Source organism: Pyrgilauda ruficollis, unplaced genomic scaffold (genome assembly GCF_017590135.1).
Source record: "Pyrgilauda ruficollis isolate IOZ18807 unplaced genomic scaffold, ASM1759013v1 scaffold181, whole genome shotgun sequence".
Classification (NCBI taxonomy): Eukaryota; Metazoa; Chordata; class Aves; order Passeriformes; family Passeridae; genus Pyrgilauda; species Pyrgilauda ruficollis.
In genome coordinates this window covers 126422-141456 of record NW_024517096.1, presented here as the reverse complement: position 1 = coordinate 141456, position 15035 = coordinate 126422, and the positions used below count along the sequence as shown (strand labels likewise).

The window sequence follows — 15035 nt, the reverse complement described above, 5'->3', positions numbered from 1 at the left end:
GTCCCTGTTCCCTGGAGCAGAGCCCGACCCCCCGGCTGTCCCCTCCTGGCAGGAGCTGTGCAGAGCCACAAGGGCCCCCTGAGCCTCCTGTGCTCCAGGCTGAGCCCCTTCCAGCTCCTCAGCAATTCTCCAGCCCCTTCCCAGCTCCTCAGCAATTCTCCAGCCCCTTCCCAGCTCCCTCAGCAATTCTCCTCACCACACTCCTGCTCCAACTCCCTCCGTTCACATGGAGATCACAACTCTCCCCACCGCTTCCCAAGCACGGTGTCACTTTGGATGTGGCACCAGGGAGGAGATGTGTCCTCTGCCAGTGTCACCGTGGGGATCTGTAGAAGCATTCCTAGGACCAGGAATCAGAGACACATCAGCAGTGGGAGGAATGGGGGTGAAAATCTCAGGGTGGATCCTGATCTGGGGCTGGATCGGGAGCTGTTCCCAGGGAAGCGCTGCAGAGCCTCCACAGCTCCTCTGGGGACTCCACAGGGACAATCCCAGGGGAAGGGGGGCTGGAGTCCCCAGCAATGTCCCTGACAGCACAGGGACAATCCTAGGGGAAGGGGGGCTGGAGCCCCCAGCAATGTCCCTGACAGCACAGGACAATCCCTGGGAAGGAGAGCAGGAGCTCCCAGCACTCTCCCCTGACAGCCCTTTTGGCCCCAGCGTCACCCAGGGCCACCAACCATGCTGGCCACAGTGTCACCCTGAGGCACAGCCCTGCTGGCCACAGCGTCAGCCGGGGCCACCAGCCTCACCCAGGGCCACAGCCCTTCTGACCACAGCGTCACCCGGGGCCACCAGCCCTGCTGGCCACAGTGTCACCCAGGGCCACCAACCCTGCTGGCCACAGTGTCACCCAGGGCCACCAGCCCTGCTGGCCACAGTGTCACCCAGGGCCACCAACCCTGCTGGCTACAGTGTCACCCAGGGCCACCAACCCTGCTGGCCACAGTGTCCCCCAGGGCCACCCACCAGCCCTGCTGGCCACAGTGTCACCCTGGGCCACCAGCCCTGCTGGCCACAGTGTCACCCAGGGCCACCAGCCCTGCTGGCCACAGTGTCACCCAGGGCCACCAACCCTGCTGGCTACAGTGTCACCCAGGGCCACCAACCCTGCTGGCTACAGTGTCACCCAGGGCCACCAACCCTGCTGGCCACATTGTCACCCCAGCCTCATGTCGGGCTGGTTCCCCACCACCACCTCCAGCTCTGCTCAGGATGAAATGTTCCATTCCCTAAGAAAAGCTCCACTCTTTGTCCCCAAAATTGTAAGAAAAGCTCCACTCTTTGTCCCCAGACTCTGGCATTTGTCACCTTCACATGAATATTCATTGCTGGCGTCTGCCTGGGATTTGTCCTCATTATTTGCTGCCACACAAACTTTGTCCCGTTTGAGAGCCTGTCCACAAGAAGTTGATTTATTTATTTCTTCTCCCCAGACACTGCCATAACCATGCTGAATGGGTATTGTTGGAATTTATTAATCAAATCATCAGGCAAGGCCAACATGGGTATAGCAAAGATGGCTCATAATCCTAAAAAATGAGATTGGCTTTGCCTGACAGACTCCATTGGCCTTAAACCCTTCTGGCTGCCATTAACCCTTCTCTGTTCCCTTAATTTCTTCTTAATGAAGCTCCATATAATTGGGTTTTATGGAGCTGACAACAGCCTGGTAGTGCTTTAAAATCTCCCCCTTTTAATTACTGACCTCGCAGTGTTTGCCAGGCCTCCAGAACTTCCCTAGTGGGCCAAAACTTCCTAAAAAATCAATGTGATGGGTCAGAGGGCTGGAGAAACCTTGTGTGCAAGTTCCTTTCTGGTTCAACAATCGGCCTCTGTCCGTGACTTCCCAAAGCCAGGAGCAGCTGTCCCAAATCCCTGGAGCAACACAATTATCAGAATTTATTTCCTTTTTTGTTTTTAACTTCACAGCCTCTTGCTTGTTGTGTTTATTTGGGTGTTTTATTTTGTGCTGTGGTTTGGTCAACTCCTGCAAGGTCTCCTGCCTTTTCTCCTTCCTTTTCCCCTTCTCCCTGCTGGATTTTCCAGGTGGCTCCGTGCTCTCTTCCCCTCTATCCAGCAGTGACAGGCGGGCACGAGGCCAAGCCAGGCTTAAATCTGCTCTCTCCAGTGCCATTCAGGAAAACATTTCCCCCTGGAATCACGGGTTTAGCCACAAATCCGGGAATTAACAGTGCAAAGAAAGGATCAAACAAGGCCAGACCTGGAAAACCCCTCCTGCAGGGACACTCAGGGGATCTCCCTGGGCAGGACACTCCTTTCGGGATGGGGGCTGGAGCCCTGGAGCTGCTTCCCCACTCCTCTCCTCCTGCTCTGCCTGCTGCCCTCACCAAGCCCCCAGCTCCAGCCAGGCTGGGCACACTCAGGGCTCCCTTTCCCTCCCCAGAGCACGGGGAAGGGGTTTTAGAGCCACTTCTGTGAGCCAGACAGGGGTTTGATAAGAGGATCCACTGAAAAGAAATTCCCTGAAGAATTTCCTACCCTGAAAGAATTTCCTACCAAGGTCGTTGACACAGAAACTAAGAAAGAGAGAAGGATAAATAAGAGAAACCTGCAACTGCCCGATCCAATGAGCACTTTGTTTGTCTCTCATGACCAATGAGTAAAGTGTAAACTTATGAGCTTTGTAAGAATGTGTAAAAAGCCTGCACGCTAGAATAAGAACAGTTGGAAGCCTTCTGAAATTGGAGTGTGTTCTTTGTATTGTCTTTGTGTCAGACACACAGGAGCAGGCAGACCCCGCGATTCCCGGCGCGCTGACAGCCCCGGTGCTGCCCCTGGAGCAGCAATTCCCCGGATTCCCTCTGCAGGGCTGAGCTCCAGCACCCTGCGGGCAGTCCTGGGAATGAACACATCCCTGCTCCCGCGGAGCCGCCCGAGGCTCATCCATCCATCCATCATCCATCCATCCATCATCCATCCATCCATCATCCATCCATCATCCATCCATCCATCATCCAACATCCATCCATCCATCCATCCATCCATCCATCCATCCATCCATCCATCCATCCATCCATCATCCATCCATCCATCATCCATCATCCATCCATCCATCCATCCATCATCCATCCATCCATCCATCCATCATCCATCCATCCGTCCATCCATCCATCCATCCATCATCCATCCATCCATCATCCATCCATCCATCCATGCATCCATCCATCCATCCATCCCTGCCTGCCTCCGCCGCTCCCTGCGCCGCGCCCGGCGGGGCCCGCGGAACACGGTCCTGCCCCGGCAGCGACAATCCCGCGGCTCGGCTGCCTGTTCTGGGGGAGCGGTGACACACGCAGTGTCACAGGGCAGTGTGACAGGCAGTGTCACAGGCAGGGTCACAGCAGGGCCATGTCACAGGGCAGTGTCACAGCAGAGCAGTGTCGCAGCAGAGCAGTGTCACAGGGCAGTGTCACAGCAGAGCAGTGTCGCAGCAGAGCAGTGTCACAGGGCAGTGTCACAGCAGAGCAGTGTCGCAGCAGAGCAGTGTCACAGGGCAGTGTCACAGCAGAGCAGTGTCGCAGCAGAGCAGTGTCACAGGGCAGTGTCACAGCAGAGCAGTGTCGCAGCAGAGCAGTGTCACAGGGCAGTGTCACAGCAGAGCAGTGTCGCAGCAGAGCAGTGTCACAGGGCAGTGTCACAGCAGAGCAGTGTCGCAGCAGAGCAGTGTCACAGGGCAGTGTCACAGCAGAGCAGTGTCGCAGCAGAGCAGTGTCACAGGGCAGTGTCACAGCAGAGCAGTGTCGCAGCAGAGCAGTGTCACAGGGCAGTGTCACAGCAGAGCAGTGTCGCAGCAGAGCAGTGTCACAGGGCAGTGTCACAGCAGAGCAGTGTCGCAGCAGAGCAGTGTCACAGGGCAGTGTCACAGCAGAGCAGTGTCGCAGCAGAGCAGTGTCACAGGGCAGTGTCACAGCAGAGCAGTGTCGCAGCAGAGCAGTGTCACAGGGCAGTGTCACAGCAGAGCAGTGTCGCAGCAGAGCAGTGTCACAGGGCAGTGTCACAGCAGAGCAGTGTCGCAGCAGAGCAGTGTCACAGGGCAGTGTCACAGCAGAGCAGTGTCGCAGCAGAGCAGTGTCACAGGGCAGTGTCACAGCAGAGCAGTGTCGCAGCAGAGCAGTGTCACAGGGCAGTGTCACAGCAGAGCAGTGTCGCAGCAGAGCAGTGTCACAGGGCAGTGTCACAGCAGAGCAGTGTCGCAGCAGAGCAGTGTCACAGGGCAGTGTCACAGCAGAGCAGTGTCGCAGCAGAGCAGTGTCACAGGGCAGTGTCACAGCAGAGCAGTGTCGCAGCAGAGCAGTGTCACAGGGCAGTGTCACAGCAGAGCAGTGTCGCAGCAGAGCAGTGTCACAGGGCAGTGTCACAGCAGAGCAGTGTCGCAGCAGAGCAGTGTCACAGGGCAGTGTCACAGCAGAGCAGTGTCGCAGCAGAGCAGTGTCACAGGGCAGTGTCACAGCAGAGCAGTGTCGCAGCAGAGCAGTGTCACAGGGCAGTGTCACAGCAGAGCAGTGTCGCAGCAGAGCAGTGTCACAGGGCAGTGTCACAGCAGAGCAGTGTCGCAGCAGAGCAGTGTCACAGGGCAGTGTCACAGCAGAGCAGTGTCGCAGCAGAGCAGTGTCACAGGGCAGTGTCACAGCAGAGCAGTGTCGCAGCAGAGCAGTGTCACAGGGCAGTGTCACAGCAGAGCAGTGTCGCAGCAGAGCAGTGTCACAGGGCAGTGTCACAGCAGAGCAGTGTCGCAGCAGAGCAGTGTCACAGGGCAGTGTCACAGCAGAGCAGTGTCGCAGCAGAGCAGTGTCACAGGGCAGTGTCACAGCAGAGCAGTGTCACAGCAGGGCAGTGTCACAGCAGGGCAGTGCCAGCTCCCCTGCCCTGGGCTGGGGTTTCCCTCTGGAAGGGGTTCCCCCTGAGGGAATCCCCCTCAGACCCCTCTGGCTTTTCGGTGTCACTGCCACAACCTCACCTGGAACCTCCCAGGGCAGGGCTGCAGTCCCCACCCCTGCAGGGCTTTCCCAGCCTGTGGCTGTGGCCCTTGGGGACACGCGCAGCGCTGGCCTGGGCAGTGCTGGCTGCTTGGACTCACTGATCCCAGCGATCTTTTCCAGCCCCGAGGGTTCTGTGATTCCCTGACACCAAGTGCTGCTTTCCCCGGAGCCCGAGCTGGATGGAGGAGCCCTGTGGATTTCCTGCTGCTCCCTGTCCGGATCAGCTCCGTCTGCCTCTGTGCCGGCCGAGAGGTGCCTGCCCCGCGCTCCCAGCACCAGAGGATTCCCTGGGACTTGTCCCTGTCACCACCAGAGCTGGCAGCCGCAGCAAATCCCTGCCGGGGCTTGGAGCGCACCGAGTCCCCCCGGCGCCGGGCGGGAGGGATGCCGAGCAGCTTCGGGAACTTCAGATTCACCTTTCCTGGGAGAGGCTGGAATGGCATTCCCAGAGCAGCTGGGGCTGCCCCTGGATCCCTGGCAGTGTCCCTGGCCAGGCTGGACTGGCTTTGGGATGGCAGGAAGTGTCCCTGCCCTGGGATGAGATGATCTTTAAGATCCCTTCTAAACCAAACTATCCTGGGATTCCATGATAATTTCTCAGGTCTCCAGTTCCAGCTCTGGGCTCGTTTGGTCACCAGTTCCCTCCCACCGATTTTTAATTTTTTTAAAAAAATTAATTTAGCAGGAGCAACTTTTAGCAGCTAAAAATAAAATCCTTCCTAAACCCTCCCTCCTGCCTCGAACCACAGAATGGTTTGGGTTGGGAGTAAAGCCCATCCCATTCCAAGCCCTACCTGGGCAGGAACACCTTCCAAAGGCCATTCCAGGTCCCCTTGAACACTTGCAGGGATCAGGAATGTGCTGGTGGCAGTGCTGGAAGGGCAGTCCAGCAAACGCTGCCCATTTCCAGCTGGCCCAGCTCCGTGTGGCTGCCAGGGCAGCAATCCTGACGGATGCAGGAGACTGGAGCTGCCAAACTGGGAAGGGGGAACTGGCAGTGACTGAAGCAAGTTCTGCCATCAAGAAGCTACTTGTGAAAAAAATACGCGTTTGCAGTCTTATTTTTTTTTTTTGCTGACGATCTTAATTTCGCCGAATGTGTAAGATTTGCTTTAGCAAAACAAATAGCGCTCTTGGGTTTTTGCCATGCCGTGAATTTTTAATGCTTTATTAGAGTGCTGGAGGGTTCCAGCCCAGTCTGTAGCTGCTTAATTGAGTGAAATCCCACTCCATTACCTGCCTGGAACCATCTGGCCTGGCATTGAACAGCTGGGAATCCAAGCGCTGCTGCCAAGCTCTTCCCGTACAAACCAGGTGTTCCTTGGAAAAACCCTCCCTGAAAGTTGTCTGCACCTTCATGCACTGAAGTGTTTATTTTTTTAAAACGATTTTAGGGCTTTTTGTGATCAGAGCAGGCTTTTACTCCCCAGCAAAGTACCAGTGCTGGGTGCCAAAATTTGGGATTGCAGAGGGAAAAGGGGAGGGAAGGCTTTGGGGCCCTGCAGAGCGGCAGGTGGGGACAAGGCTGGGCAGGCACAATAAAAGGGAATTTACATCCGCGGGGAAAAAAAGAAATATATATATATATATATATATTTTTTTTAAAAGGATTAAAAATTTTATTAAAAATTATTTTTTGCTGACGATCTTAATTTCGCCGAATGTGTAAGATTTGCTTTAGCAAAACAAATAGCGCTCTTGGGTTTTTGCCATGCCGTGAATTTTTAATGCTTTATTAGAGTGCTGGAGGGTTCCAGCCCAGTCTGTAGCTGCTTAATTGAGTGAAATCCCACTCCATTACCTGCCTGGAACCATCTGGCCTGGCACTGAACAGCTGGGAATCCAAGCGCTGCTGCCAAGCTCTTCCCGTACAAACCAGGTGTTCCTTGGAAAAACCCTCCCTGAAAGTTGTCTGCACCTTCATGCACTGAAGTGTTTATTTTTTTAAAACGATTTTAGGGCTTTTTGTGATCAGAGCAGGCTTTTACTCCCCAGCAAAGTACCAGTGCTGGGTGCCAAAATTTGGGATTGCAGAGGGAAAAGGGGAGGGAAGGCTTTGGGGCCCTGCAGAGCGGCAGGTGGGGACAAGGCTGGGCAGGCACAATAAAAGGGAATTTACATCCGCGGGGAAAAAAAGAAATATATATATATATATATTTTAAAAGGATTAAAAATTTTATTAAAAATTATTTGAAAAATATGTTGAAAAGTGCATTGAAAAAACGTAACGGGAGAAAGGCCAAGGGCGGCCGCGCTGTGGGCAGGCGAGGCCCGGCGCTCCAGGGACGCAGCCACATCGCCAGACCTGGTCCTGTTCGCGCTCCTTGCTGGTTCCGATCCCGGTCCCGTGGCTGTTCCTGGTCCCGGGCTCATTCCCGGTTTCGTTCCTGTTCCATTTCCCGGTCCCGGTCCCATTCCCGTTCCTTTTCCCGGTCCCGGTCCCGCCCCGCCGCTCCCTCAAGGAAGCCGCACTCCCTCACAGCGGCCGCAAGGGGGCGCGCCGCTCCGACCACGCCCCCCGAGCGCTCAGCGGGCCGAGCCCGCCGGCACCGACCAATCAGAGCCGGCGGCGCTGCCCGCGCTCTCGGAGCGGCCATTCACAAAGCGGCGGGGGCATGAATGGGGCGGGTCACGTGGGCAGGCGCGTTCCCACGCCCCCTCCGCTGGGTTCCGGGATGGAGCGGGCACCGGGAGCGGGGTCGGGATCGGGATCGGGATCGGGGTCAGGGTCAGGATCGGGGTCGGGGTCGGGATCGGGGTCGGGATCGGGGTCGGGGTCGGGGTCGGGGTCAGGATCGAGACCGGGACCGGGACCGGGACCGGGGCGCTGGGCCGCCACCGCCTGCGTGGTGACCGGCGCTTCCCGCGGCTTCGGCCGCAGCCTGGCGCGGCTGCTGGCGCCGCAGCTCGGGCCCGGCTCGGCGCTGCTGCTGCTGGCGCGCTCCGCCGAGGCGCTGGCCGAGCTGGCGACCGAGCTGCGCGCCGGGGCCACCGGCAGCGACACCGGCAGCGACACCGAGCTGCGGGTGCAGTGCGTGGCCGCTGACCTGGGCTGCGAGCAGGGGCTGCGGAGGGCGGGCGCTGCCCTGCGGGAGCTGCTGCAGGACGCGTCCTTCGGCCGCCTGCTCCTGGTCAACAACGCCGGTACGACACGGCTGTCCCCGCCCGTCCCCTCCCCGAGCCGCTGCCCTCCGCCCCCCCGGGACAGCCGGGGCTTGCTCCGGGCTTGGGGTGCCAACAAATACCCAAAAGAGAAAAGGAGCTGCGGGGGTTTCCCCTGTCCCGCTGTGGGTTTATTAAAGGAATTAATTGGGGGGGTCCCTGGCAGTGCTTTGCTGCTCCCGAGGGTTTGCTGTGCCAGTTGCCCTCCTGCACCTTCTCATCGCCCTGCTCCCCAAATCCAAACCTTCAGACAAACTTCCAGCCCCACCTCGGGGGTCCCTCCTTGTGCCTTTAATGCCTTGGGAGCCCTTTTAGCCATTATGGCTGTAAATCACCCCCGGGTTCCATAGGACCTCCAGGATTTGGGGCTGCACTGGCACGGGACGTGCAGGAGGGCCATGGTGGCCCTTGGAGACACTGTGCTCCAGGCTGGGAGCTGTTTGTGTCAGCAGAGGGGTGGCAGGGCAGGTCCCTGTCCCCTGTCTGGGTCAGTGTGACCCGAAATGGGCCGGGCTGGGCTCCTCAGGCTGCTGTGGGACCTGGCAGGGGCTGGCCCCAAAGCTCTGCAGGTGTTGGGTGTGGAATGTGGCAGCCAGAGGGATCTGCTGAGGGGTTGATCTCATCTCAACTCATTTTTCCATCTTTCTGGAAGTGTCCCAGGCCAGGCTGGGCACTGGGGCTTGGAGCACCCTGGGCCAGTGGAAGGTGTCCCTTCCATGGCAGGCTGCTGACAGGATGTTCTTTAAGATCCCATCCACCCCAAACCATCCCACATTTGCAATTCCCAGGCTCCTTGGGAGACATCTCCAAATCCTTCCTGGACCTCACCGACCTGGAGGAGATCAACACCTACTTCTCCTTCAACATCAGCTCAGCGCTCTGCCTGACCTCCACGGCCCTGAGGGCCTTTGGGGCACGGCCTGGCTGCAGCAGGACCGTGGTGAACATCTCATCCCTGTGTGCCCAGGAGCCCTTCCCGAGCTGGGCTCTGTACTGCTCGGGGAAGGCTGCCCGGGATATGATGTTCCGTGTGCTGGCGCTGGAGGAGCCCGGGGTCCGTGTGCTCAACTATGCCCCGGGTGAGGAGAGCAGCTCCCTGCTGCCTGTCCACCTTCTCCTGCTTTTGGGATGGGTGTTCCTGCAGCCCAGCCCTGCTCCTGCCCCTGCAGCAGAGCTGGGGGGCCGGTTCCCTGTGCTGGAAGGAGCAGCTGGACTCAAACTCCATCTTCCATCAGGATCGTGGAATTCCAGCCTGGGCTGGGGGGGAAGGGATGGATTTTTCCCTTCTCCAGGGGAACATTCCCAGCTCTCCAGCCTGGCTCCAGAGGGGAAAACAAGCCCTGGATGTTCCTTTCTCCTGAAGTGATTTTTTGGGTGATTTTTCCTTTTCCCCAGGGCCTCTGGACACGGACATGCAGCTCCTGGCCCGGACCAGGACTGGAGACCCTGGGCTGCGCCAGCACTTCCAGAGGCTGCAGGAGCAGGGGCAGCTCATCGAGAGCTCCGTGTCAGCCCAGAAGCTGCTCCGGCTCCTGCAGGAGGATTCCTTTCCCTCCGGAGCACACGTGGATTTCTTTGACATCTGAGCTCCTCCACATTTCCCTCCCTGCTTTGCTTCCAGCTGAGCCTTTCCCTGGTGCCTCCAGCGGGACCTTGTTCAAATCCTGGGATTTGGGAAGCCTTTAGGACACCCCTGTGTGCCTCTTGGTGGCCTTTTGGGGCTGGGCAGCAGCTCCTGCTGCTGAGCCCTCGCTGCCGGGGATCTGGGAGCAGGGGTGGCTGTCCCAATGGAATGGCCCTGAAGGCTCAGACTCAGGAGTTTGGGGGAGCCAAAGGCACACGAGGGCTGTGCCAGCCCCTCGGAAGCCCCAGCAGGAGCTGTGTCCCCGTGTGTGTCCCCTTTGTCCCCACGGAGCCGTTCCTGGGGCCGGGCTGGATTCTGGGTTCAGGTGCAGCAAAGCCTCTCCCGGTGGTTTTCCCACGAAGACCAGTAACCACCAGGAGAGGGAGCTGCCTTGGAGGAATTGGGAATTTTGGGAGCGTGGCTGGGGTCACCAGCTCGCAGAAACCTGAGCAAAGGTCACAGCAAAAACCACAGCCCCGAGTTCCTGCCCTGCTCCCCTTGCAGGTTTTGGGTCCAAGCCTTGCTTTGGGGCTTTAGCCCCTTTTAACTATTTGTGGATTTTTTTTTTTCATTTTTCCATGAGATTCCAGCAGGCACAGACACACAGAGACTTTTCCTTTGGAAAGCTGGTGCAGAAAAGTTGTTTTGAAGCCCTGTGTGCCCTGGAAATGCCCCGTGCCCCTCTGTGTCCCCTCCACCTCAACCCTGCAGCTCAGATTTTGTCCCCCCTGGCTCTCCAACCATTAAAATGTTAAAATGATTAAAATCATTGAGCCTGTCTGCTCTGGGGTTTCTGCTGTGCCTTTGAGGGTGGGTGGATTCCTGCCAGGGAGGGAGGAGGATCCTGGGTTAAGCACTGGCTTCACCCAGCAAGGCACCAGAATTCCCTCCTGGAGCCCTGTCCTCCCCTCTCTGAGCCCTTTCATTAATTCTGTGTTCATTTAATCCTGCCAAGCTCCTAAATCCCTCCTCCCCAGCCAGCCCTGCTGCCTGCTTTCAGCTTTCCTCCCTGCCTGGGACACTTTCATTAACAAAATCCCTCTGCAGCTCCCAACTCTGGCATGGGAATGTTGTTCTGGGATTTGATTCCTGCTGGGTTTATGGGGCTGGGAATCCTCCCTGGGCTGGCTGCTGCAGAAATATCCCCCCTCTCCTCACCTGCATTCCTGGGGTTTCCCCATCCCCTCTTGAGCAGGAATATTTTGGAATCTGGCTCTCTGCATAAAATAATCTCAGAGTTTCTCAAGATCCCATCTCTTCCTGTCCTCTGGGCATTCCCTGTGTGCTGTCCCTGCAGGCCTTGTCCCCAGTCCCTCTGCAGCTCTCCTGGAGCCCCTCCAGGCCCTGCCAGGGGCTCTGAGCTCTACCTGGAGCCTTCCCTTCTCCAGGGAACATTCCCAGCTCTCCAGCCTGGCTCCAGAGCAGCTCCAGGATCTCCTCTGACCCCGCTGGGACAGGTCCATGTCCCCTGTGCTGGCCCTGGGTCATTTTCAGGAGCCATTCAACAGGTACCAACATCCCCTGGGTGTCACCATTCCTGGGTGTCATTATCCCCGGGGTGCTGGAACCCTGGGCACTGAGAATTCCAGACTTTCTGTGCTGCCAGGTCCTGACCCCCAGGAGAACACTGCACTGACCTGGGGCCGTGGAGAGGCTTCCAAAATGGAATGGGAGAGCTGGGATTGTGGGTGTGGGGTTTGGATAGAAGTGTGTGATGTCACAGGGTGGGAAACTCGGAGTTTGGGGTTTAGAATGTAGTAATAGATGGAGGTTTTAGGGCAGAGGCTCCTTCTCCTTCTTCTCCTTCTCCTTCTCCTTCTCCTTCTCCTTCTCCTTCTCCTTCTCCTTCTCCTTCTCCTCCCTGGCTTTGGGTGGTTTTGTGTGATTGGATAAAAAGTCCCCATTGCAGGCTTAAAAGTTATTGGCTTAAAAGTAAAAATAATTGAGGTGTCATTTCTTAATTGGACGGTTTATCCTTAAAAGGCCTTGGAGAGAGAGATGGGGCTCCATTTTTAGTGTGTGAGAGTGCAGTGCTGCAGAACTCAGGGTTTGTGAGACTCTGACAGAGATAAGAACTGATAAACAGCTGAGTCCCAACACAAAATCCTGTCTCACACATTTAATCCTTGGGCACTGCCAGGGATCCAGGGGCAGCCACAGCTGCTCTGGGAATTCCAGCCCAGCCCCTGCCCACCCTCCCAGCCAGGAATTCCTTGCCAAGATCCCAGCCCAATCTGCCCTTTGCCAGTGGGAGCCATTCCCTGTGTGCTGTCCCTGCAGGCCTTGTCCCCAGTCCCTCTGCAGCTCTCCTGGAGCCCCTCCAGGCCCTGCCAGGGGCTCTGAGCTCTGCCTGGAGCCTTCCCTTCTCCAGGGAACATTCCCAGCTCTCCAGCCTGGCTCCAGAGCAGCTCCAGGATCTCCTCTGACCCCGCTGGGACAGGTCCATGTCCCCTGTGCTGGCCCTGGGTCATTTTCAGGAGCCATTCAACAGGTACCAACATCCCCTGGGTGTCACCATTCCTGGGTGTCATTATCCCCGGGGTGCTGGAACCCTGGGCACTGAGAATTCCAGACTTTCTGTGCTGCCAGGCCCTGACCCCCAGGAGAACACTGCACTGACCTGGGGCCGTGGAGAGGCTTCCAAAATGGAATGGGAGAGCTGGGATTGTGGGTGTGGGGTTTGGATAGAAGTGTGTGATGTCACGGGGTGGGAAACTCAGAGTTTGGGGTTTAGAATGTAGTAATAGATGGAGGTTTTAGGGCAGAGGCTCCTTCTCCTTCTCCTTCTCCTTCTCCTTCTCCTTTTAGGGCAGAGGCTCCTTCTCCTTCTCCTTCTCCTTCTCCTTCTCCTTCTCCTTCTCCTTCTCCTTCCCCTTCTCCTTCTCCTTCTCCTCCCTGGCTTTGGGTGGTTTTGTGTGATTGGATAAAAAGTCCCCATTGCATTGACGGGTGGTTGGTTATTGGCTTAAAAGTAAAAATAATTGAGGTGTCATTTCTTAATTGGATGGTTTATCCTTAAAAGGCCTTGGAGAGAGAGATGGGGCTCCATTTTTAGTGTGTGAGAGTGAAGTGCTGCAGAACTCAGGGTTTGTGAGACTCTGACAGAGATAAGAACTGATAAACAGCTGAGTCCCAACACAAAATCCTGTCTCACACATTTAATCCTGACCTTGGAAAAAGAAATTAAGACTCCACAGCGGGGTACCAACATCCACGAGGTATCAGCATCCCCTGGTACAAATATCACCTGGATGCCAACCTCCACCAGGTATCAGCACTCCCAGGTGCCAGCAGCCCCTGGGCATCACCATTCCCTGGGTAGCAGCATCCTCTGGGTACCTACATCCCCCTGGGTACCAGCATCCCCCATGGACCAGCACCTTTGGGTACCAAAATGCCCTGGGTGCCAGCATCCCCTGGGTGCCAGCATCCCCTGGGCACCAGCATCCCCTGGGTGTCAGCATCCCCTGGGTGCCAGCATCCTCTGGGTACCAGCATCCCCTGGGTGTCAGCATCCCCTGGGTGCCAGCATCCCCTGGGTACCAACATCCCCTGTGTGCTAGCTCCTTCTCCTTCTCCTTCTCCTTCTCCTTCTCCTTCTCCTTCTCCTTCTCCTTCTCCTTCTCCTTCTCCTTCTCCTTCTCCTTCTCCTTCTCCTTCTCCTTCTCCTTCTCCTTCTCCTCCCTGGCTTTGGGTGGTTTTGTGTGATTGGATAAAAAGTCCCCATTGCAGGCTTAAAAGTTATTGGCTTAAAAGTAAAAATAATTGAGGTGTCATTTCTTAATTGGATGGTTTATCCTTAAAAGGCCTTGGAGAGAGAGATGGGGCTCCATTTTTAGTGTGTGAGAGTGAAGTGCTGCAGAACTCAGGGTTTGTGAGACTCTGACAGAGATAAGAACTGATAAACAGCTGGGTCCCAACACAAAATCCTGTCTCACACATTTAATCCCGACCTCGGAAAAAGAAATTAAGACTCCACAGCGGGGTACCAACATCCACGAGGTATCAGCATCCCCTGGTACAAATATCACCTGGATGCCAACCTCCACCAGGTATCAGCACTCCCAGGTGCCAGCAGCCCCTGGGCATCACCATTCCCTGGGTAGCAGCATCCTCTGGGTACCTACATCCCCCTGGGTACCAGCATCCCCCATGGACCAGCACCTTTGGGTACCAAAATGCCCTGGGTGCCAGCATCCCCTGGGTGCCAGCATCCCCTGGGCACCAGCATCCCCTGGGTGTCAGCATCCCCTGGGTGCCAGCATCCTCTGGGTACCAGCATCCCCTGGGTGTCAGCATCCCCTGGGTGCCAGCATCCCCTGGGTACCAACATCCCCTGTGTGCCAGCATCCCTGGATGCCAATATCCCCTGGGTACCAGCATCCCCTGTGTGCCAAAATCCCCCAGGTACCAAAATCAACCAGGTACCACAATCCCCTGGGTGCCAGCATCCCCTGGGTACCAAAATCCCCTGGATACCAGCATCCCTGGGTGCCAGCATCCCCTGGGTGCCAGCATCCCCTGGGTGCCAGCATCCCTGGGTACCAAAATCCCCTGGGTACCAGCATCCCCTGTGTGCCAAAATCCCCTGGGTACCAGCATCCCTGGGTACCAAAATCCCCTGGGTACCAGCATCCCTGGGTACCAAAATCCCCTGGGTACCAGCATCCCCTGAGTGCCAAAATCCCCCGGGTACCAAAATCAACCAGGTACCGGAATCCCCTGGGTGCCAGCATCCCCTGGGTACCAAAATCTCCTGGGTACCAGCATCCCCTGTGTACCAAAATCCCCTGGGTGCCAGGATCCCCTGGGTGCCAGCATCCCCTGGCTACCAGGATCCCCTGGGTGCCAGCATCCCTGCGGGTGCCAGGGTTCTCTGGGTGCCAGCACTCCCTGGGTTCCGGCGTTCCCTTCCCGGGGAACCAGCCCGTGCCCCGTGGGTTCTGCGCGATGAAAAGGCCAAATTCCCTGGAAGTTTTTCTTTCCCTTTCCCGGCATTTTCAGTCGCCAGCTGAGGGCGTGCCGAGACCGGGGAACAGAGCCCGGCTGGAGCGGGGAGCTCGGGAATGCCTCTGCCAGAGCAGCGGGGCGTCGGGAGGGGATGGAGCGGGATCGCAGCCCCCTCCTGCCTCCGCACCCATCCCTTGGGATCGTTTTTTAATTGGGGATCGCGTCCCGGCACCGGGGGCTTTGCTGGAGGCTCGAGTAAGGGAAATACAAAAGGGTGTTAAAAATAAAGGAGTTTG

General features: G+C 57.1%; 1 protein-coding gene across 1 annotated transcript; it reads left to right on the top strand.

The window, feature by feature from the left end:
• The first annotated feature begins 7678 nt into the window (after nt 1-7678).
• On the top strand, nt 7679-10932 carry SPR (sepiapterin reductase). The gene is made up of 3 exons (XM_041464615.1): nt 7679-8147; nt 8954-9244; nt 9561-10932. The coding sequence occupies exons 1-3, from the start codon at nt 7679-7681 to the stop codon at nt 9749-9751; spliced, it is 951 nt and encodes a 316-aa protein (XP_041320549.1). The 3' UTR covers nt 9752-10932.
• The last annotated feature ends 4103 nt before the right edge of the window (nt 10933-15035 follow it).